This window comes from Chaetura pelagica, unplaced genomic scaffold, assembly GCF_000747805.2.
Source record: "Chaetura pelagica isolate M959 unplaced genomic scaffold, ChaPel_1.0 scaffold360, whole genome shotgun sequence".
In the NCBI taxonomy this organism is placed as follows: Eukaryota; Metazoa; Chordata; class Aves; order Apodiformes; family Apodidae; genus Chaetura; species Chaetura pelagica.
This window is the reverse complement of record NW_009951950.1, coordinates 1313315-1334749: the sequence shown is the minus strand read 5'-3', so window position 1 is coordinate 1334749 and position 21435 is coordinate 1313315. Positions and strand designations below refer to the sequence as shown.

General features: G+C 38.1%; 1 protein-coding gene across 1 annotated transcript in view; it reads left to right on the top strand.

Annotated features, from left to right (window-relative positions):
* Positions 1 to 16345, top strand: part of EFHC2 (EF-hand domain (C-terminal) containing 2) — a 54607-nt gene extending 38262 nt beyond the window's left edge. Inside the window, exons 11-14 of the mRNA XM_009997855.1 lie at positions 4920 to 5117; positions 5735 to 5827; positions 13217 to 13322; positions 16250 to 16345. Coding sequence (XP_009996157.1) covers positions 4920 to 5117; positions 5735 to 5827; positions 13217 to 13322; positions 16250 to 16345 — 493 coding nt within the window. The remainder of the gene's footprint in view (positions 1 to 4919; positions 5118 to 5734; positions 5828 to 13216; positions 13323 to 16249) is intronic.
* The last annotated feature ends 5090 nt before the right edge of the window (positions 16346 to 21435 follow it).

Here is a 21435-nt window from a genome sequence, read left to right as displayed (position 1 = left end):
TAATATATACTCCAAAGACTAAAGAAAAGCATATCCTGAGAGAGCCAAACAAATCAATTACTAGTTTTGAAATTCAAGAAGCAATGTTTGAGTTGATCTCCTGAAAATGTTATCTGGCTTCTGAATAATTGGTTAAGAAGAGAGTCTTTGGACAATCATGGTATATTGAAATTATAGGATGCTGTGATAAGCATCTATAGAAAAAGACTGGAAACCAGTAGTGAGAGCAACAATTAGTGCTTGGATAGTAATTTCAGTAGAGTTGGGTGAGTAGTTACCTGGATTCTGGCAATGATCCAGGTATTGGCAGTTTTTGGTAAAAATATTTCTAGACTCAGATGTTTTACTCAACAGAAGCAGGATTCTGAATTAACTACATTAATAAGGATGATGTTATTACTAGAGTAAGAAGTGGAGAAAATTAAAACTTAATGTATATCTGGAGGAACTTTGTAGCACTTGGGAAAAGGTTTAATTTTGTATATACAATAACTGTTTAAAATAAAATAATTATGTTTTTGCTTCAAATTAGGAAATAATAATCTGCAAAACTTTTTTCTTCTTACATGCGCAAAGAGCAAGTCAATGTTTTGGAACGTATATATGATGGAATCAGTGGAGTACACTTTTAGAAAGGATGATTGTACTTTCAAACATCAGGAAAAGATTTTTATTTTATCAAGAAAAGTCTCAGTTGAGTGTATGTTTAATCTCAGTGATGCTCTCTGCAGCGGTGAACTGCCCCAGTGTTTGATTTAGTTAGTGCTGTTCTGTGGCTTTGAGTAAGATTCATCTAGTTATATGGTACTGAGGCACTTGGTTTCAGCAATAAAAATGCAGTGGCTCTCTGCATGAGCAAGAGAGAAATCCGGGTATTACCGTGTTGGTTTTTTTTGCCTGAGCTTTCACCAGTGCCTGCCTGAACATCTACTGATGGTCTACATCCTCCTGCTGTGGCACCGCAGGGGGTCTAACAGGGAGCATTCACACTACCAGAGGAAGAATTTGCCTCTAATGGACATTTAAGATCTGTACTTTATAGTGACAGTAGATATTGTTCCTGTTCCTTCATATTATATCCATTAATCCGAAAGCTCACTTTGGTATCTATGTATTTTATTTTAGAATGAAAGGAACAATCTTAGTGACAAAGACAGGAGCACTTTGTCTCTATGAAAAGTCAAAGATAGTTTTCTGTGATTAGAATATGTATTTTCATTCAGTTTCATATTTTTTTTGTGTAGTTCACTGTTTATTTTTAATCTGTTCTGGCATTTCATGATTATAACTAGCTACAAATGATTATTTTTAGTACAGGGAATCATCTGTGTGACAGCTTCAACCAGCATGATAATCCTCTTTTCTTATATACAGCTAAAGCTTTTCTTCTCTTATATAAGCTAAAGCTTATATACAGCTGAATTTGGCTGTTCAGATTTCTTCCCTTCTGCCTATGCAATTTTATATGAGCTGCATTTAAAAATACATCTGTAAGTGTGATGTAGTGAAGCAGAATTGCATTTATACTATTTACTTTTTATTAGTTTCAGAACCCAAATCTATGGCACATCATCCAGGAAATAAATACATGGTGTATACTGAAGCTATCTGCTAAGATACCATTAATACTACTGAAAGCTTTGTTAAAAAGAGAAAATAAACAAACAAACAAAAAACTTAGTTGCCTGTGCATGACATGGTCTGGTTCGGACTGCTTTTTCTCATAAGTAACTGGCAGGACTGTTAGAGACAAAGGATCATGTGGATTTAACAAAGATGCCTATCTTCAATTCAGCTTGAGAAACAGCTCTCTTAAGCAGTTAATTATTGTACCTTCTTTCTCTACCAAATTCAGACTGTAATCTGTTTTATTATTCTAGAATAATAATAATAAAAAGTAAAACAATAGATAACTAAGCTGTGGGAACAGTTGTTGCAGTTTGTTTCTTTTTTTCAGGAAGATTTTAGATATAATTGTGCTTGTGAATCTTGATTCTCATTCATCAGCTGCTAGCAATCACTAGAATATTCCTTAATTCCCAAATGAGACAGCAATTTTCTCTGGGGGTGTTGTTGACTTGATTGTCATTGAGTGGCTTGAGAAAATAAAAGACTTTTAAAATCCTGACACTGGAAAAGTCTAGTCCATGTGTGGAAATCCAGTCTGTGGAAATATTCAGATGGGTGATTTTATCTATGTGCTTTCAGCTTCCACAGCCCAAGCATTTAGAGAGCCAGGCTTATTAGGCACTATTGTCCTCTTTTTTATGTTTGTAGTTGTATTACTGCAGGATCCAGGAAAGAGGCTCCAGTATGTGGAATAATAATACTGACAAGTTAATGGTAATATAAATAGATGAACTAAATTTTGGTCATTGAGTTTGCATAATCTCAGATAAGGTTTTTGACTGTCAACAGCTTGCCTTCGCCTTATATTTATCTCCTGCCGCTGCAAATAGAGGATCTCTCTGATTTATTTAATATGAAAAAAGCAGCAGATGATTCAAAGTAGATGCTATACAGCATTTAGCATCCATTTTTAAATAGCTGTGTAAGTGCAATCATATTCTCTGAAGAGATACTTGCATTTGAACAGGACTGCACAGGCTTCCGAGAGAAGGAAAGTGAAAAATTATGTTTATTGATAAAATTTTGCATGTTGGTAGGGTACTAAATTTCTTTGTCTTCAGTTCACATGTGGATTTTGAGACCCGTTATCAGATTCATTCAAGAATTTAACTATTCTCCAGCCAGAAGTTTGATTCTTGTTTCAGAAATTTTTTGCATCACTAGTATTTTCTTCCATTTGTTTTCAAAGATTGGTATATAATCACATTGACACAGTGCCCTCACAGATACCACAATGTACAGCTCTAATTGCATCAGTAATGATGGTGAAGTTTATTCTTAGTGCAGTTTATCCTTAAGTATTATGGGTAATTTAATTTTTGCTGAGGCACGTAGGCCTATGCTGATGCTTGTTGTTAAAAAACCCCGGTTGAACATGAGTTCATCAGAGGCAAATTGGGATTGTAGCACCAATGTAGTTACACTAAGTCACACTTGACAAGAGGCCTTGTCAAGAGGCTGAGGTAATCTACAGTTCAGGCTATTTTTTTCACATGAGAACAGGAGCCCTCCTAGGTTTCCTTGTGTACCTCATTACTGGTATTTTTCTTAAGTTATGTCAACATCCAGGAGATACAAAGAACTCTCTAGTCATTGAAGGCAAAACCCCTACTGCAAAGATAATGTAGTCTTTAAAATTCTTCCTTCTCCCCTCTGCCAACAATATAAAGCAGAGGGAGATTGTTCTGAATTGTAATTACTAATCCTGGTCCTTAAGCTCCAAAATTTGTCTCCATTTGCTGATATACTATAAGTACCTTTAGGAGCTTATCCAAAAATCACTTCAGCTCTGTTACCATGAGCCACCAATGTTCAATTGTAGCCCAGAAGGCTAACTGCATCTTGGGCTACATCAAGAGAAGTGTGGCCAACAGTTTGAGAGAGGTGATTCTGCCCCTCTACTCTGCCCTGGTGAGACCTCACCTGGAGTACTGTGTTCAGCTCTGCAGCCCCCAGCGCAAGAAGGGTGTGGACCTGTTGGAGCGTGTCCAGAGGAGGGCTATGAAAATGGTCAGAGGGCTGGAGCACCTCTCTTATGAAGACAAGCTGAGGGAGTTTAGGCTGTTCAGCCTGAGGACAAGAAGACTCTGGGGGGACCTCATAGCGACCTTCCAATACCTGAAGGGGGCCTGTAAGAAGGCTGGGGAAGACCTGTTCACTAAGGCATTTAATGATAGGACAAGGGGTAACAGTTTTAAGTTAGAAAAGGGTAGATTTAGGTTGGGCATTAGGAAAAAGTTCTTTGATATGAGGGTGATGGATCCCTGGAACAGGTTGCCTAGAGAGGTGGTTCTGGCCCCATCCCTGGAAATATTCAAGGTCAGGCTTGATGGGGCTCTGAGCAATCTGTTCTAGTGTGAGGTGTCCCTGCTTATTGTAGGGGGGTTGGACTAGATGACCTTTAGAGGTCACTTCCAACACAAGAAATTCTATGATTCTAGGATTCAGTGTGATAACTTGCCCATCAGATGGATCTCGGGAACATTTCTTCTTCCTAGGATGGGGCTGATTTGTCTGAGCCACACAAGCAATCTTAGGAGAGAGAGTCTTAAGCTCTTCTCTACATGAGTCTGATTCTGCAATGGCAGTGTCCAACCATGAACTGATCTTGCTGCTGCAGACAGGAGGTCTTCCATTCTTGCCAGCAGGGCTTGTGGTTACCAGTTGAATGTAATTTTCTGTCCTCTCTCTGGGACCAGTTTCTGTCTCCCTTCCCTCATCTTTCCCCTGAACACTACCCATGGGGGCCAGCTTTCACAATGCTTTTTGAGGTGTGGTTTGACACTTGATTAATATCTGTTCTCTGTTGGGATCTTCTGCCCTACGTTTCTGTGTTGTTAATTCTTTCTATTTTATGCAAAGATTGTGCATGCTTTGTGTTTACGGGTATAATTATGTACTGCAAAATGCAAAATATAATTAGGAACAAAAGAGGGTAATACTTTGTCTCAGATAAATGCAACAACGAAATCCCTGCTGATAATCTGTGCCAGGATGGCATCTATGGCAAACAGCTTCCGTCATCATTATTATGTATTTTTCTATGTATAGCAAACTGTTGAGGAAATGTGGCCATCCTGCAAAAGTTTAACAGTTCAGGTAATTTCCATTATAACTCCTTGAACAGGTCTGGATTTCAAACTTCAGTGAATGCATTCTTTAAAGATCTAAACACAGCATTTTATAATTAGTGCACTTTAATCCTTTCCCCCCCCCCTCAAAGTAGTTATTATTAACTGGTTTTAACTCCTTTACTTAAAACTAATGTGGGCTTTTCTTTTTGTGAACAGAAATTTGATAGTCAGTATCACAGATGGAGCCTTTTCAGAACATGAAATTATCACTCTTGGGCGCTATTATGGTGTGAGAGATGAATATGAATTGGACTGCCACTTTCTCCTTGCAGTGGCTCAAGAACAACTAAAGAAAAATAATTTTGAGAATTTTGAACAGCTGTCTGCAGTGTTTATGTACAATGACCGTGAAAAGTAAGTTTCCTCTATTTATCCAAAGCTATTATTTGGGAAACTCTACTTGTAAACCTGACCACTTTCTGGATTTTTGCTGAGCAAACAATATATTGCAGCCAAAGAATATTATTTGTAATGTGAAGCCTCTCTCAGCACTTGACAGTAGACTGGGATGACTGTAATTTTCATAAGAAAAGGATAACCTTTTTGTCTCTTTTTCATTTTGTTTGTGTACTTTTTATTGTAGCTTCTGTACTGAACATTCTGTGACATCATTAGATGTTTGTTCACAGCTAAAACACCATATATTAAGTCAAAGAGGATAAACAGTGATTTAAGGGAAAACAGAAAGGATTTGTAGCTGATTTTTTTATATGACTTATTTACCCTTTTTCTTCTCTGATGTCACAGATAAAGAATCACTAACAGTCACTAGAGTGCTTAGTGTGTGAGGACAAGCCACCATGTGCACTTCAAGATTCTTGGCTTTATAATAGCTAAATTTCATAAAACCTTGTTTTGTTTACCTCCACTGTGATACTCCTCGTGTTTTCCTATTCACAGCAACATTCACTTGAAATAAATATGGAAAATATCTAATATACATTTCTCCTCCTCTCTTTTTGCTTGTGTAGATGTGGAGTGCTTCCCCGTGAGACATGCAGAACTATTTGCAAGTCCTTCAAGTTGCCCCTCACTGATGATGATCTGCAAGGTTTACTGACCATGTAAGTTAAGTACAGATAGTATGACCTGCATGCATGGGTGCAAATCAAAGCCAAATGTCTACTGCAGACAGTTCTTAAGAATTTGTAATTTATATAATGTTAATTGTTTCATGATGCTGATTTTCATAGAATCATAGAATGTACTGGGTTGGAAGGGACTTCTAAAAGTCCCTAGACACATGTGGACATTATTTATAGAATATTTGTAATCGGCTACAGGGCATCCGTATTAGAAACTTCTCTTCATATTGTCTGGCATGGCAGATCATCTGGGCTTTGCCAGTATTCTATGGAATTAGTCTTATAGGGGTCAGCTACTGATACTTATCACTATCAGTGAGATTCACTTTTTTTGCTTCAGTTGTTCTTGTGTATATATGAGGTAAAACCAATAATCTCATGAAAGCATAGTATGTGAGTTTTCAGAAACATACCATGACAAATAAAATAAAATGTCCTCTAATCAAGTAGACAGCATCAGTAGTAAGTAAAAGTGGTTTGCTACTTCTATTAATCTCATCTGAAACAGATTTTGTTGTAATTTTTATAAAGGAAAAGGAGTGTTGGCATGGTTTCAATATTTTTCCATAGCACATTTAATTGTTTCCAAGAAATTGTTTAATTGCTTGGCTAGCAGTATTAATGGAAGTAGAAGTAAAAAGAACTAGTATTCAGTGAACTTGTATTGAAGACTAGACTTCAGAGTAATCTATGGTGTCTTAATCACTCCTGTGAGTTTGGTTTTCATAGCAGATTTTCTGGTAATAGGTTTAAATATATTCTTATTGGTCTCTTCTTTCCGTTTTGTCCTTGTATTCATGCTTTGTAAAAAGCAGGACCAGATCTTGTCACTTGTCATATTTAGATGCTTTCAGGCAGATACACTTCTTGATTTCAGGAGGACTTTCAAACTGTGTCTGAAGTCTCTTGTCAGGCAGAAATGTTTAGTCCATTTTTAATAAAGCACCTTCTTACTGCAAGCAAGACTTCCTATTTAAATCAGAATCAACAAGACTGCTTGAAGAAGCCTAAGGGGCTATTTTTCACAAAGCCCCCATTTCCAGACCAGAAACTTTCAGAACAGTTCCCTGCAGTAGCCAGATGACGCCTGGGCAATTTAATTGCCACTAATCCCTTCTGATATTTAGGTTACAAGCACTCGTCATCAGAAGCAGGTCTGAATTTTAGCATTAATCTAAATTTAATTTTTTAGAACTCCCATTAAGCTAGCTACCCAGCACAAAAAGTGTTTGAGGACAATTGACATCCTATACTAGACAAGGGGTTCTCATAGTTTCCACTTCATAAAAGCTGAAATTGAATAGATGCACAGACAAGGGGCTAGAGGTTTTCCTTTATGTACTAAACCAATCCTGATGAAAAACAGACAAGCCTGACACATCATAGACTCCAGAGACGTGTTTATTGTTTGTGAATTTATACCAGGGAAAGCTTTTCTGAGATGAGCCCCCTCTCTCCTGAAGAGTCTCAGTGTAGGCAGTTACAAGAAAAAGTCCAGTGCACTATAATAAAAATTAGGGATAAGCTCTATAGATAAGGAGGGAACTAACAGTTGGCTTTCACCCAGGTTTAGACAGGTACCCATGACAGCTGAATTAGAATTCATCTGTGGTAGGTTCTTTCTATAGGCAATGGAGGAGAGAGTTGTAAGACCTGGATTTCTAAATTATCATCCATTTCTCTTTGTTTCTAAAGAGGCTGTGGGCAAACTGTATTGCAGATTTCTGTATGAGAAAGGTAAATGGTGTGGAAGCTGGGCCTTGGAAATCGGTGTAAGAAGTACTTCTTATGATAGAGTACTGTGCGTATGCCAGTTCTAAATTACAGCATTAGCTGCTTTAAAAGCTGGTGGTTTATGTGGTGAGTCACTGCACTGCAGATTAAGAGCAAGACCGTCAGATTCTTAATAATGTGTGCAGTTACCACTGTTTAGTAAGCTTATTGTTTCAGGAGGGTGCAGAGTCAGGGAAAGGTTTTATTAAAGTCTGTTTAAAGAGTTAATTCCCAGTAATCTGGAACCTGAAGAGCAGAGTTGTTTGAATGAGAGGTAGACTTTTATTTTCCTGTAGTTTTCTTTAAGACTTAAGAATCATGAAGCAGGCTGGTTTATGCTAATGAAGAACAGCCTCACTCCTGAGGAGTATGCAGTTCAGCATTGGTAAAGTTTGTCAACAATAGTCTTTCCCTGTTTCATTTTGGATGGTTTTTTTTTGTTTGTTTGTTGGTTGGTTTTGGTTTGGTTTGGTTTTTGTGTGGGTCTCTTTGTATCTGAGTTTTTTTGTTGTTTTTGGTTTTGTTTTTACTTTTTTTACTTTTTTTTTTTCCATGAAGAAGCATATTATTTTGTGTCCGTTGTGTCCATTGGTGTTCCTACTGTGTGTATCTGTATTTATCAAGGAAGAAAGTGGTGCAATAAAAGATTTTGGATTGATTCCCATAAAATCAGTATATATAGCTAATGCACTAGTTGGACCCTATTCAGCTATAAAACTATGCTAGACAATGTGATCAGATAATAGTTGAAGACTGAAGCTGTATGTTTATTCAGCTTTGCTATCCGGGATTAGGTGACAAAGATTTTTTGAAGGACTTAATGCTGTTATTTTTCCATTTTGAAAGGTAATACGCTTAAAATATTTATTATTTACATTTGTAAATCATACTGTAATGATCTGTCACTTATTAAAAGCATGGGATGGGATTAGAAGTTACTGTCTAATTTTGTGATCACTTCCAGATGACCCAAGACTTTGCTTACTGAACCCAAAGACCATTCAGTTTCCACAGAATGTAGAGAGAATTAATACAAAGACTGAAGTTTTGTAAGACCCTTTCAAATTGTCTATCCAGGGTAAATTTGTATTTTTAGTTGTGGGAAGGTGTAATAGTAGGATTTAAGTACCCAACAATGTGTCCATTTTTCCAATTTACCTGGGCTGGCTTATTTAAAAATATTTCCTTTCTCCATCAACATTTTCTCACTTTTTTAATCACAGGACAGTACATCACATTAAATCACAATATATTAAGTGATGCAGATGCCACACAATTGTTTCCGCCAGAAAACTGCAGAAGTTGCTATAAGCATTTCTTTGCATTTATGCAGGCATAATGAACAATTATAGTTTGTTCAATAGATATATGTTCCTGAAGTGGTTAATTAATTAAGTTAGGGTTGGGGTTTTTTTCTGTTATTTTTATTTAATGCAATGGTAAATATATATTAACAAGGACTTAAAAAGATGCAGTTCTTTCCCACAGGGCATATAAACAGCTGGCAGATAAAGAAAGAAAAAATGGAGGGAATAAAGAATGGGTGGCAAGTTTCCAAGTATTATGTGTTGATTGTTCCACATTACTTTAGTTGTTAAGCATCTGTCCCTATTTTAAAAAATAAATCTTAATTTCTGTTAGAAGCAGCCATGTGGTTCTTCACCTCTCCACAGTACCTGGGTGAGTCTGATTGACTTTGGAGGTGCACTTGTTTTTTTTGAAAAAGTTAATTCTCAGGTATCAATGCCTGATGGCAATGTGCCTCCTACATGGTCATCCCAATTCTTAAGCCGCTATTAAGCTAGGGCAGGCTACCTACCTACCTGTCATGTTTTGTTAGGGCTGACCTGTTTATTTCAGGGAGCAAACCCTCTTTTCATGTGTCCTGGTAGAAGGAGCAAGATTGGAAATGGTCACAAGATCATTCTCCTGTGCTCTCTTCTGCTCATTACCTTTGATGCCTGGGAATCCCTGTGCCATTTGTGATGAAAAGACTGTCTAGCATTAATATTTGGATCTCTTAAAAGAAATTCTTTATGTTATTCAGTGTGTTGAGGAATTGATGATTTAATCTATTGTTGGTCAAGATGTGAATAAATATATACACAAGATGTTTTAGGCGTTACTTACTTCATACTGATTAGCTGCATTGACTTGTCTGTGCTTGCTGTTTTAAATCTTTTCATATGAGCCATTTATGACAATTAGGTGTGAATCTGTGTTACTCAGAGACTGTCAAATAGGCTGAAAAATCCCAACATTTTCTTTAAGATTTAAACAGCATAATTATCAGATGAACACCTTAATAAATGTTATTCAAAACTGCATAATTGAAGAACCTCTGCATGTACATTAGCATTTGACATAAACGTTTGGGTGACAAATTTCTCAATGAGAGGGAAAATATTTTTTAAAGTAACCTTTACTCACCAAAGCATACTCAGGAATGGCCATAATGTGATTTGACCAGATTTCTCATGTATCTGGACTATTTCCTTATTAATATATTTTTAGAAGCAGAAATGTGCAATTATTTCTGTAATGTCACAAGATAAAGTAAAAGCAACTCTGCAAACTATGGTAGGGATGGGGGAGTGACTTTCATAGCCTAAAATCACGTGTTGGTGAAGTCATAGGGCAAAACCAAAGAGAAGCATGGTTTCAAGAGATCTTTGTTGCATCTTCTTGATAAGGCAAATATAATTTCCTTTCCTGAAGAGCGCTGTCAGCTTCAGTCATATTAACTCTAACCCCTGAAATGTATGACATCTCTTTCTTAATAATGCATGATTTGATAATATCTCCTCAGTCCATCTGGATGCCCTGTGCTAAATTGCAAATGTGTGCTTTTACTGGGTGGATGCAATAAGTAACAGAAGGGAACAGATCTAAAAGGTAGATTTTTTTTTCTTTCTTTCTGGACTATTCTAGGATAATATTTTAAGCTACTTTCTGTAGCTATTGAAATATGGGACTTAGGAATCCCATTTCCTCTGCCCATATTAAAATCTTTGGTTATAGTCAACTTAATGCTCATGTTGTAATCTCAGTTTGTTAGTTCAGTCACATCAACAGACTTTGCTCCTTGTGAATGTTTGTCAAAAGCTGAAGCAATTCAGTGCCTTAAAATAAAGCTTAGGCAGTTAAACTCCTTCACTTGTATTTTATTTAAAAATTCTGCTTATACATCTCTGCATCTTATCAGTGGACTTAATCTTTTGACTTTTCACAATAAGCAAAAGATAAATACATATATAGTAATAGAAAAAACAATTGTCATGGTAGTTCTGAAGTTCAAAATCTATGTGCCACAGTTTTTTGTCCAAGAAGTATAAGCTTTTTCATTGTCTTGTTACTTCTAATGCAAACAACTTTTTTTTTCCCCCCCAATTACCACCTTCAAAAACCTGAAACAATCAGGAGGCCCCTAGAAGTGAGAATGAGAATTTTCTTGCATATGGGATATATTCACCAAAAGTAAGGCTTTATGAAAGTGTTAACTTGTGTGTGAGCTACCATAAAGAAGAAAGCTATCATAGGAGGCTTTCTCATGGCAATATTTCAGGCTCCTCTTTAATACTAGTAACAGTAGCATTCTTTTCTGACTTCACTTTCATCTTCAGCATAACTCACTGTACTTAACATTCCAGTTTATCACTAGCATCTCTGTTTATGGCTCTCAATATATTTTGGTGTTATCTCTCCTGCTGACTATTAAATGAAAGGTGTGGGGGGAGGAGAAAGACAGGATGAGTTGCATTTTATTGCAGTTTATTTTTGTCACTAGATTTATTTCTTCTCTTCTCTGGTATTGTTTTCCAAGTTTGTGATGTAAATTCTCCCTTCATTCTTAATTTTTACCAGAACCCTCTTCAGTGATTGAAGGGTTTTGGGGCCCAGGTTTTCTTCAGTGGTATTTCATTAAGAACAAGGTAAAATGATTTTCTACAATACTTGTTTCTTGGAGGTGATCTTGCTCTGGTGGAGTAGTATTTGTCTCAACAGATTACAGAGCAGAATTGTTGGACCTGATGTTTGCCACCAAAGAATAGGTATTGAGTCTTGCTCTCCATGGATTCCACTGAAGCACACACTTCCAGGTTCTGCTAATATGCCTAAACCAGGTGCCTTTTATATGTAGGTGGTATTGAGTGAGACAAATGTCATTCACAGAAGCTGCTAGTACAGAATTTGTTGCAGAGCAGTTAAGCTGTTCATTTCAAGAATTATTTGTGTGGTAGCTTCAGCATGTAGGTATTTTTCAAGCATTTGACTAGTTCCTCTGAAATAACAATGATTCCCAAGTGCCTTAAACACCTAAGGGTTTTGCTGAATCAAGGACTTTTTTTCTGAAGCTGCTTCATCCAGTTCAGTGGCAGAAGGATGGTGTAGCCTTCAAATCTGCTCTCTTGGGGTTTATTAGTGCAGGGTAATGATTTTAAAAGTTTACCTATAGACCTTAGCTGGCAGCATATATATCTTCATGCTCTTAGAAGACACTCGTAACTGACACAAATATATACTTATTGCATAGAAACAGTGCCATAAAACAACTGCCAAATGACAAGGGTTGGGATTTTGAAATCTGGCTATTATTTCATAAATTTGAGAGCTGTGCATTTGTCAATTGTATATTGATTCTAATGTGTGTACAAACAGTATTTTTGAAGAACTGCTTATTTTCAGAAAATTATTATTAAACTAAAAATTATAGAAGCCATACACAGCAGGTCAATTGTGTTATAGCACAACTGTGTCTCATATCATTCTACCTATCAAGCTATCATTCTATGAAGCTGGTGAAGGATCTAGCACAAGTCTTATGCAAAGTGGCTGAAGGAACTGAGGTGGTTTAGCCTGGAGGAAAAGAGGCTGAGAGGAGACTTTTTTGCTCTCTACAGCTATCTGAAAGGAGATGGGAGTGAGTGGAGTGTTAGTCTCTCTTCTCCTGAGTAATAAGTGATAGGATGAGAGCAACTGGCCTTAACTTGTGCCAGGGGAGGTTTAGATTGGTTATTAGGAAAAATTTCTTCACCAAAAGGGTTGTCAAGCTCTGGAACAGGCTGTCTAGGGAAGTGGTTGAATCACCATCCCTGAAGGTATTTAGAAGACGTGTATATGTGGTGCTTAGGGACATGGTTTAATGGGACTTGGCTGTGTTGGGTTTATGGCTGGACTCAAAGATCTTAAAGGTATTTTCCAACCTAATTAATTTTGTGATTCTACCTGTTTCTTTTCTACACAATAGAATCATGATCATCCTAATTCTTTGCTTGTCACCAGCTGTGAGATCCCAATGTTAGAAAAGTTTGGGCAATGCTTTGAAAGTAAAATGAAATTAGTTGAAAGGTAATAAACCTTGAACAAGTTGAATTCTACTATGAAAGACAATGATAAGTTGTGAGCATATGGAATAGAGTGTATGACAGAGAAATCCTGACAGTTTGGTAATAATTTTCTGGACCAATGTTTGGTAATAAAGGAGTAAAAAATTATTATCCAAAAGGTAACACATTAGTCGGCTGTAGATAACATTATGCAACTTTGTTAGACATGTCCTTTAACCTTGAGTGATCTTATGCACATTCTGTTTAGGTTTGAAGATGACCGTAAGCAAGTGGAATATAATAAGCTTGTGGATGGGCTGAATTGGAGAAAGAATCAAATACCTGCTTTCCAGACAATAAAGCTTCCACTCAAGGTAAAACCAGTGTATTTGAGCAAAGAAACAATGCAGTAGATTGATATAACTTAGAGCTATGAGGATGATTAAGGGACTGGAACACCTGCCTTATGAGGAAAGGCTGAGAGGCCTAGGGCTTTTCAGTCTAGAGAGGAGAAGAGAAGACTGAGGGGGGATCTAATTAATGTCTATAAATACATGAGGGCTGATCATCAAGAAGGGAGGGACAAGCTCTTTTCACTTGTGCCCTGTGACAGGACGAGGGGCAATGGATTCAAACTCAAACACAGGAAGTTCCACCTAAACATGAGGAAGAACTTCTTTACTGTGAGCGTTACAGAGCACTGGAACAGGCTCCCCAAGTAGGTTGTGGAGTCTCCTTCTCTGGAGACTTGCAAGACCTGTTTGGATGCCTTTCTGAGTGATCTGCCCTAGTTTGTTGCCTTTTTCTTTTTTTTTTTTTTTCTTTTTTCTTTTTTTTTTTGTGTCCTTCTCTGGCAGGTGGGTTGGACTCTATATCTTCAGAGGTCTCTTCCAACCCCTAAAATTCTGTTATTCTGTGATTCTGTAAACTTGTGCAACTTTAGCATGAGTGCTTTATCCTATGGAGACCACAACACTTTTCATCTTTGTATATTTGTGCCTATTTTAATCAATTAATTATATTTTTCCTGAGGGATTTAGAATGAGGCAGAGAAGTCAGACAGGGACAGGGAGCCCTATAACACCCCTGTGCCTGACAGGTGTCATATCTTTGTGACATTTTTTAGAACAAAAAAAAAAAAAAAGGGAAGAGGAAACAAGTGTATTTGTCCATGAACAATGGGTGTGAATACTGCTTCACCCACAAATATAATTGTTGCATGTCGAATGATCTTTTCGCTTACTGAGATAGTCAGGAAATACCTTAAACTCCACTGGCACTTCAGAAAATTGCTATGTATTTTTTAAAACTCCACAGAAACTTGAACATAATACACTGTAGATATACAGCAAGAGCAGTATGGGTGCATCAACTTTGTATATCTCCCCCAGCCTGCTACTTGGGGTAAATGAAAATCCAGTATCAACAAACCGCAGAGATTAATATCATCTTGCCATCTTGTTGTGTTGAATGGAATTTTTTTTAATAGATGGTGCATAAGACAATTATGCTGATTGTAAAAAACTTTGCAACAGATAAATCTAAAGCCCTTCTGCCAACATGTAGTTTTGCTGTTCTGGCTTAGCCAATGTGTTACTGTGCTTATAGAGAAAGTGTTTGATTATGTTCAGACCATTTAGAAACACAACATTCCTTTAAATTCAAGTTCAACAGTGACATAGTTTAATCCAGTATTTCTCAAGTACTGTGCTTTTAACTTGAGTCCTCTGTCTTACTTGGCTGACCAGCTCTTTCTTCTGTAGTATCTCAAACTGTTGTGATGTCTAATAAGGTCCTAATGCTGCTGGTTTGCTCTGCTTCCCATTGTAGTTTATTTTTCACTTTGTCATAAGAATTTTTCCATCTTGTGCAGATAAAATCAAAGCCCTTCCACATGTTTTATACAGCTGTCCTGTAGTTCGAAGAGTGCATTAGGTTTTGTTCAGTAGGTATTCTTTGTTTTCACAGAAGAATTCTGTTCTTAAGTTATAGCTCCATATTTAAACAGTGTCTGTTCTCAGAAGATTGTGTCAGGATAAGGGGTCTCATGAGCATCAGTAACACAGGAACAAAAAGGTCAAAGCCAGTGTTCAGAGGATTTTTATCTTGAAGATGGCGCTAAGCACTGTACCGAAAAGCAAGGGTGAAAGAAGCAGAGGTACAGATACACTTGCTGTTGGATGTGTTTGACCATTTTTTTCCCCTCCCAGCTGCATGGCTTATGTAGCAGACAGGCATAACCTGATTTCTGGCAGGTGAGGGAAGGTGATGACTCTTGTGGGGTGAAGGTGGGGTGCAAGTGGTGGTGGAACCAAGAGGCGGTCTTCACAAGTTGAAGGTGTGGAGGAAAACACGCTTGTGAAACAAGCAGGAGGTTGAAGCGTACATTTGTGGTGAAACATGTTCCAGTCAGCATAAGATATGAGGTTTTGTTTGGGTATGAAGAAGATATTTGCTTGGAGGGCAGCCTGTGGATGGGCTTCCTAGGAGAGGCTGATGCCTAACAGCCCTGGTTGAGAACTGCACGTGGAGTTATCAGAGGAAAGTTACAGCTGATATTAAAAAAGGAAACAAAGTCATCATCATTCTGGGATAATCGGTTCCTCATCAGCCCCAAAGCCTTCCTGTAACTGTCATACTGACATATAGCACTGTTATTAATGAATTGTGCTCAAATTGGTGCCAGTATAGATTATTCAGTTTGATTGACTGTATTATTTTATTAGTTAACTAACAATACCTGAGCTATCCTTGGTGCAATCCAAGAATATTATAATGAAGAGATCAGTATGAAATGGAAAAAACAGAGAAAGGAAGGGATTTGAATCTTGTTCAACTTTAGAATCCAATTGTCATTCTGTTCATGACTTACCATGAATTAACAGCAACATTTTTGGGCTACAGTACCTTTACTTGACAGATAGACTTCAGCAACAGATTTGTGAGTGTTTAGTTAACTTTTTATTCTTTCTATCTCATTATTTTTTATTATTTTTGCTGCTGAGATACCCATGCCTTGCAAGACTTTCAAGTATAAGCATCTTATGAAGAAAATATAGCATTATTTAATTTGAAAATATCTGCAAAAGGGCTAATGGGAGAAAATATTTTAATAAGATATCCTGCAAGATTGATAAAAATGTGCATGTAGTAATATTTTAAAAGCATGTGCTGTATAAAGGTCCAGTTTTTCACAAATTTGTGAAATAAAGCAGTTCATTCAATCTTATGTTTACTACCTTTGAATTGTTCTTGTTTTCAATATTATGTTCTAAAAAGTTCTTTGGGTTATTAATTTCAGAATGAAGAACAGAGGAGCAGACACCCACCATCCCTGCCTGTGAAAGGGATCAAATACTTGCCTCTTCTGGATGATCTGTTTGGCAAGGAAGAATAATCTGATCTGTGCAAGGCACTTCTCTTGGATTAGTGTTTTAGCTCCAAAGCTTAGTTAGACAGATACTGAAAACATTTCTTGTAAAACACCCACTTACAGGTTTTAAGGCATTTACTTTAGTATTCCAACATAGGTGGATACTTTGTGCATGTTTGTAACTCCATCTAAATCGACAGTCCTCTTTCATGCTTTTACAAGCATAATTAAAACTGTATCCTCTAATCTTCGTGTCTGGTTATATGGAGAAATTATAAATATTGAGAAGTCTTTGAGTCAAGCAGAGCAAAATCTAACTAACCCTGCTTTGGTTCTGCAAACAAATGAGGTTGTTGGATGACCTCTTAAAATATTAGGTTGGACTATATTAGCACAATAAGATAATTCTGTTCAAATTTCCTCTCTTCCTCTGTAGTTTATATCTGTGTTTTTGCTGTATCACTGTAGTGATGCTTAACTACTGTTTGTGTCCAAGTTTGTTATTTTATGGAGGAAATACTAGCAAGGTTTTAGCACAGCATAAAGTTGCTTGATATCAAAGATAATTATACCCTTCCAGTGTAGAAGTAAATATATTGCAGACACAGCACAGAAGCTATCAGTTCTTGCTTTTTGTTTTAAATGTGACTCAGATTAGTAGCTACTCAAGTTTTCTTTGGTGAGACATGTATGAAGAGAAGGTGTTTCAGTCTAACTGCTGCCCATCCCAGCAGTCTTGGACTAGATGATCTTTAAGGTCTCTTCCAGCCCAAACGATTCTATGTTTCTATGAATTTTAGTGTGCAGCTTTTTTGCAGTAGCACTGTACTTGCCCTTTGAAAATTCTTCGATGCCTTTCTCTTTGCTCAAAATCAGCAGGACTAAATGGAATTCCTGTCAGCATTTTTGCATCTTTTTAAGCTTATGCCAGGTCAAAGCCATGTTTAGGTCGAATTTATGGCACGGTTTTGTGAGAGGAGCAATTTTCCCAGTTTAAAGAATAGAAGAATTGTGGAGAGGGGGAAGCTGACTCATCCACGTCGATTCTACAGGGGACAGGGAAGAGATGTCAGGCAGCACCCTGCTGCCAGAGGCTGGGACACACATATTCAGAAGACTGAAAAACCTGTGCTTTTTGTAATCTGAAATTACAATTCAGAGACGAAGTGTTTTGTTTAAAAAGATGAGAATAGAAAGTATCTAAATCCCCAACCTGAGGGAAAGGCAATAGTTCAAAGAGTCACTTAACTTGGTAAATCTTCTTGGAAACTTGGAGATCCCCTTTTGAATTGTGATTCCATTTAAAAATACCATGCATTTTTCCATTATAGTATAAAGTTCCCAATTTTATGTCTTCTCTCTAACCTGTCTAGCTCCTGAGAAGAATTTTTTTTCCCTCCATATGGCAAAATATGAAGCTTTTGGCAGCTTTCTAGCTTTTTTTGTCAGCAAAAAAGGACTTGAGGCAAAACATAATTATGTGTGTTGCTGCTGCTTAGGAAGATGTTTACAGTAAACTGCTAAATTTAAATATTAATTAAAATAATTAAAAGTAAAATATTTACAATTAAAATACTAAAAAATATTTATGGTAGATAAATGTGTCTGTGTCCAGGACATCCAAAAGTAAAATCTAAAAACTTATTCGAGTGCTCCAAGTTGTAGACAAGACCATGTAGTGCTTTTTGATCCAAAAGTGGAAAATGGTTTTTACATGAAAAGAAAAATGTTTGACCACAGGGATAGTGTCAGGAGCAAAACAATAATAACAACTTGTATTTGAAGGCAGTTTGATGAAAGCTGAAGATTTTTAAAACATGCCACCAAGACTGAGCTTGTCACTTTAAATGAATGCAGTTGCTTTTGTAAATTTTTAATATTCCCCGGACTTCAGAAGTATGTGTTTCAGTTGTGGAACTCTTGTACAGCCAAGGGTTTCCAAGAAAGATTGGTTTGGAACATTTATAACTTCCCAAGTAGCTTTTAGGGATGGGCAATTAGTTTTAGTGTGTTTTTCTTTATGTATATAGGACAGAGAGGAGGCTCTGTTCAGAGAAAAAAAAACAGTAGTACAAGAAATATAATTTCACGTGGAACCATGTGTATAGGTGTGCTCAATCATGATCTAGCCTAGTCATGGTCAAGAAAGGTGACTGGAACCTGTGCAGAGAAGAACTAAAAAGATGACTAAGAGAATGGAGATAAGCAAGGAGATTAAAGGAGCTTGGGTTATTTAGAGAAATAAAATGAAGTCTCAGAGAGAATATGACAGCTCTCTCTCAGTACACTATGGCTAGGTGAGGAAAATGATCTTTTAGTTAAGAACACTGGTAGTCTAAGAACAAATGGGTATAATTTGTCATGAATAAATGTAAACTGGACCAGAAAAGGTGGTTTTTCACTTCTGAAACAGAAGTTTTAAGGTTATTTAGTTTTAAGGTTCAGATGGGTCATCTGATGACAGGAATTTTAGGATGTTTATTAATACCCTTCAGAATTATTACTCACACTTATCTTTCTCCTTTTTTTCCCATGCATCTTGCATAATGCTGATGAGCACAATAAGATCTCCTAGGAGCAGGACAGATAGGGCCTGAAAAATATTTTCAGTGCTTGTCACCATGCTCACAATGTGTCATATTCTGTAGTCTGAAGTGTCATTAACACTTTTCACCAGGTTTTCTTTTTTACAAGCAGCAATGCTTCCTGAAGGGAAAACCCTAGCCAATGAGCAGTCCAATAATAATACTCTTTGTATAATGTGACTTGCAGCATATGCTGCCCAGAATATTTCAACCTCTCCTCTAATCCTGCCACCAGCTTCTTCTCTCTTTTCACATTGCTGATGAGGGGCCTGAATGAAGACAATACCACAAGGTTATATTTCAAGATGGCAGGAAGCCACAGCTTTAAAGCGTGCATCACATAAATGGGAAGGTAGCCCTCACAGTTGCCATTAATCTCAGCTCTTGATCTCTGTAGAGGAGCCAAAGGTATCTTCTTTCCACAAGTATCTGTGCTGTCCACAGCAGGAACGAAGAGATTCACGTTACAGTACCAGCTGCCCATCTCACTGCTGGGGTCTGCTGCAAGTTCAGTGTTAATTTTTATTTCTTCAACTTGGCATTTGAGAATAAGAGGCTTCAAGTTCTCTGGAAAAACTGCTGCTGCAAGCCAGTGGCAGGTTGTAAACAGCAAAGAGGAGCAGTCCTTGTGTGCAAGTGGTGTGCTAGTTAGATCAGAGCCCCACATCAGCTTCTGCTCCAGTTCAGAGCACCTGCCCTGGTCACCAGCAGATGGGCCCCCCCCTCAGACATGGTAGCCACAAGCAGCCATAGACAATCTGTGGACAAAAATGAAGTTCCTCACCAAAAAACATTTTCTTATATCCTGCCCATCATACATCTACTCATTTTTCTAGACAGAGGCATTTATACCAACATCAGAGAGGTGTTTATGTACATAATTGAAAAGTTCTCCTTCTGCATCTGTCCCTGATGTGCTAATGTGAGTTGATCCTACTTCATGGCAGGAAAGCTCTTCACATAAAAAGTTTGGGCTCAGTTGCCTCCTACATCTACTTCCTCTGTCTTGTCCTTTCATCCCAGGAGACATTTCTTCCTTTCAAAGGCAAACCTTCTGTGGGAGGGCCACTCAGCCAAACTAGGTCACCCATAAATCCATGGGCGCTGATGGGATCCATCCACGAGTTCTGAGAGAGCTGGCAGATGTTGTTGCTAGGCCACTCTCCATCATCTTTGAAAGGTCATGGAGAACAGGAGAGGTGCCTGAGGACTGGGGGAAGGCCAGTATCACTTCAGTCTTCAAAAAGGTCTAGAAGGAGGACCCACAGAACTACAGGCTGGTTAGTCTCACCCTGGTAAGGTGATGGAGTGACTCATTCTGGACATCATCACAAAACATTCGAAAACAAAGAATGTCATTGGGAGAAGTCAGCTTGGCCAACCCAGTTGCCTTCTATGATGTAACTGGCTGGCTAGATGAGGGGAGAGCAGTGGTTGTCATCTGCTTTGACTTCAGCAAGGCTTTTGATACTGTCTCCCATAACATCCTTATTCAGAAACTCGGGAAGTGTGGGCTAGATGAGTGGACAGTGAGGTGGATTGAGAGCTGGGTGTGTGAGAGAACTCAGAGGGTAGTGACCAATGAAGCAGGGTTGAGTAGCCAGTGGTGTCTCTCAAGGGTCAGTTCTTGGTCTGGTCTTGTTCCACATGTTCATCAACGACCTGAATGAGGGGACAGAGTGTATCCTCAGCAAGTTGGCTGATGATACCAAGCTGGGAGGGGTGATGACATTCCAGAGGGCTGTGCTGCCATCCAGCATGAGCTGGGCAGGCTGGAGAGCTGGGCAGAGAAGAATCTAATGAGGTTCAACAAGGGGAAATGTAGGGTCCTGCACCTAGGGAGAAAGAACCCCATGTACAGTATAGGTTAGGTGTGGACCTTCTGGAAAGCAGGTCTGAGGAGAAGGATCTGGGAGTCCTCGTACATAGTAAATTATCCATGAGCCAGCAATGTACCCTTGCCTCCAAGAAAGCCAATAGAATTCTGGGGTGCATAAGGAAGCGTGTGGCCGGTAGGTTGAGAGACATCACTCTCACCTCTACTCTGCCCTGGTGAGGTCACATCTGGAATATTGCATCCAGTTCTGGGCTTCCCAGTTCAAGAGAGACAGGGAACTACTCAAGAGAGTCCAGTGGAGGGCAACAAAGATTATTGGGGGATTGGAGCATCTCTCTTATGAGGAAAGGCTGAGAGAGCTGGGACTCTTTAGCCTGGAGAAGAGAAGGCTGAGGGGATACCTTATTAATGCCTACAAGTATCTAAAAGGTGGGTGCAAGGAGGATGGAGCCAGACTCTTCAGTAGTTCCCAGTGACAGGATGAGGGGCAATGGGAACAAGATGGAACATGGGAAGTTCCATTTAAATATGAAGAAAAACTTATTTACAGTGAGGGTGACAGAGCACTGGAACAGGCTGCCCAGGGACTTGTGGAGTCCCCTTCACTGAAGATATTCAAAACCCACCCAGGTGCACCCCTGAGTAATGTGCTGTAGGTTATCCTGCTTTAGCAAGGAAGTTGGACTAGATGA